General features: G+C 44.3%; 1 protein-coding gene across 1 annotated transcript in view; it reads left to right on the top strand.

Annotated features, from left to right (window-relative positions):
- LOC109389838 (ubiquitin-conjugating enzyme E2 E2) overlaps positions 1–2851 on the top strand; it is a 302286-nt gene extending 299435 nt beyond the window's left edge. The window contains exon 6 of the mRNA XM_019655751.1: positions 1995–2851. Coding sequence (XP_019511296.1) covers positions 1995–2092 — 98 coding nt within the window. The 3' untranslated portion in view covers positions 2093–2851. The remainder of the gene's footprint in view (positions 1–1994) is intronic.
- The last annotated feature ends 379 nt before the right edge of the window (positions 2852–3230 follow it).

The raw sequence follows: 3230 nt of genomic DNA, 5'->3' as shown, positions 1-3230 counted from the left end.
CCCCGCCCTGGCCGCTACTGAAATAGCATTAACACTTGATGTAACCCCTTCCCCATTCCACAGCTTCCTGTTCCCTGTCCTTCATCTGTCCCCCTCTGCATCTGAAGTGAGCCGACAGACCTGCTCCCAGTATGCTCACACTGTGTGAGGGGACAGGTTGAGGTAGAACATGAGCATCAAAGGTCGTTCTTACACGCAGCCCGCCCTTCATCTCAGTCAGTTAGGCGTACAGATGGGCCTTCAGTACGTTTTGCTAATATGGAGTCTGTTTCATGAAACTCCTGTCCTGAATGATGTAGACTTAAGCTACTGAGGATGCCCAAATGTCACCCGAAGGCTTTGCATTCTAGACTGGCAGAAACTGGAACAAGGGGAGATTTTTCAGCGGTGGAGAAATGCGACTCAGACCTCTCTTTGGCCCTTTTTAGACTCTAAGGTCATTACTTAGTCTGAACTGAAGGGCCACATTTTTAAAACATATCTTGGCCAATTCCCAGGCATTTTATGTCTGCATTTGGTATTGCTGGTTTAAATCTTGAACTCGGGTTGGACTGGCTTGAGAGAGAGAGTTCCAGTCTCAGCATTGGCAAGGGAAGGAAAAGCAGAGGCAGAAGTTCTAAGTGAACCCATATACTGGGTAGTCTGTTCATTGTTCGTGATATACGTGGACGTAAGAAACTAGCCTCTTCCTAGAATAGTGATAACAAGCTTAGCACGCTTCCCAGAAGCTGGTTTGTTAAAACTTAAGGTCGTATTGGGAAAGCTCTCAAGGCTTTGTTATCATCAGTCTCAGTAGACCATGAAAAGGTGGTGTTTCTGTTGTACCCTTAATACTGACCAAGGATGACCATGAATATCGTACTAGGTTAGAGTCTGAGAGTCTTCCCAAGTTACAGGTAATGTTAGACTATGGTCACACTTACATACTGTTCACCTTGATTTTCACATTTTATAGTACCTTGTGCTGTTTACTTTTTTTCCCCTGTGGTTCCTTCTTATCCATTTGCTCTGATACACCCAAATTCTCAACACCAAAAATACAGGAGCTAAAAATCAGGCAAAAAGTGAAATTAGAGAATGGGAGGGAAGGTGGGGGTGGATTCTGGGATCTCCAGAAACCTACTTTTTTTTTTTTTAAGTTGTTTTGATTTTTTTGTTTTGTTTTGATTTTCATCCAGTGTTGATCCTGTCTGGGTAGAGAACAATCTCCCAAAATGCCTGTGTTTAGAGTGTGGACTCAGTTTCCGAGCCCTGCCCCGTCCCTCGCTCAGCCTTAGCCCAGTGACTTAACTTTCTGCTTCAGTTTCCTCCTGTGTCAGCTTCCTCAGAGTTTTTAGTTAATATGTTAAAGTTTTAGGACACAGTAAATCAGTGAGTGTTAGCTATTAACATCTATAGTATTTTTGTAATGAAGAGCTGCATGGATTTTGATATCCTCGAATTTGGCTGCAGCTGGACTGTGTTCAGCCGAGGCTCCCTCACTGCAGACAGCCAGGGACATGAGTGCGGCTGCCACCACCTCGGGCATAACCCCAGGGAAAGGAGCTGGCTGGCCGGGTAACTGGAACCTCTTCCCAAGAGACTTCATCCGGGACCCTGGAATTCCCCTCCCACAGCCCACCTGCCGTTTCTCAGTAAAATATCTACTTGAAATCAAGGGGAGGAGGGTGAGAAGTGTGTGGTGGGGACAGAGAGAGAATAGGACTTACCAAGACATATGACAAGAGGTATCAGTAAAAGCACAGGTAAGTGATGTGAAATGTGGTCTATCAGTAGCAGGTCATTTGCAGGTCATTGTTCAAGTGACCTTGTTCCAGGTTACAGCTGCAGCTTCTCACCTCCTCCCCCTTCACTCCTACCACCACCCCCACCCCACCCCTGCGTTCCACCCACAGCCCACAAGGCCAGCCTTCCAGACACTCCTTCCAGTCCCCGACTTTGAAAGTGGACGAGGTGCTGGTATTTACTGACCCAGGACTCTGCTTGCTTTCCAGCTGACCCTCTGGTGGGCAGCATTGCCACACAGTACATGACCAACAGAGCGGAGCACGACCGAATGGCCAGACAGTGGACCAAGCGGTATGCCACATAGGGGCCTGCTGCCTGCCGCCCCCGCCGGACCTGTGCAAGCACATTCACCAAGTGCATCAATAGCCCTGCCCACCCCTCCGGACCTCAGTTCTTATTTTCTTATTTTTATTAAGTTTTGAACCGTTTGTGATGGTATGTCATCCTCCCCCCCACTCCGTTCTCCCTCTTTCCCCTTCCTCCTTTTCCTTTGCTTTCCCTTCTCTCCCACCCCTGTTTTATTCCCTTTTTAATTTCTGTTAACTTGAAAGATTGGGGTTTGTTGTTTTTTCCCAGCTCAATGTGGATGGGACTTTTTTTTTCAATGCAAACAACGTTGGGTCTGTAATAGTAAGAGCGTTCTCACAAAGCTTTGTATTACTGTGTGGTTTTGTTTTTTGTTGTTCGTTTTATTTTGATTTTTTTTTCTTTTATGTGATCTTTGGAAAAACACGAATTCAGAATTATATCTCGTTTCTACTTAAATGTAGTGCTTAGGGTTAATTTTTTGTACTAAAGTCTTTATTGGTGGGTGCATGCTACTGGGAACAAGTTTTTGTACAAAAGCTTCAATCAGAATCACTGTGCATTACTGAGACTCTGTTTATCACTAGCCTTCTGTCCCCCACACAGAAGACTGTTGGATTGAACAAAATAATAAGTATTTTCATTTACTTAAAGTGCTTGTAAATTTCTTAGGGACCTGCCACTTTTGACTGTGGATCAGTTGATGTACACTTGTATTATTAAAGCACTCAATAAATCACTGTGGCTGATAAATGCACTTCTGGTAACCTGGCGTTTGCTTTGTATCCTGGTGACCAGCATAGCAGCATGGCTTGTCTAATTCAATTACAGACTCAAGTGTATTTTTCATCTCAGACCTCTAATATTTCTTTGTAATTGAGTCGCTTAGCATGTGGAATTTCTCCAGCTGTCAATAGCCTGATGATTTTACGGTTGTTTCGGACCACTATTATTTTACATATTGGCTGGGCATGACTTTCTCATAGATATCCTTTCTGTTAACAACCTTCCTGACACAACAATTAAAACATGGGACTCCAAAAATAGCCGTCTAATGAAGTGAAGTCTGAACTGATCATTGTGCTCGACCACTTTTGAACTGATTTCTCTTGAAATTGTTAGAGTGATTGAGTTTT

The sequence above is a fragment of the Hipposideros armiger genome, unplaced genomic scaffold (genome assembly GCF_001890085.2).
Source record: "Hipposideros armiger isolate ML-2016 unplaced genomic scaffold, ASM189008v1 scaffold_245, whole genome shotgun sequence".
In the NCBI taxonomy this organism is placed as follows: Eukaryota; Metazoa; Chordata; class Mammalia; order Chiroptera; family Hipposideridae; genus Hipposideros; species Hipposideros armiger.
The sequence above is the reverse complement of the archived record's forward strand: the minus strand, read 5'-3'. Positions and strand labels throughout refer to the sequence as shown.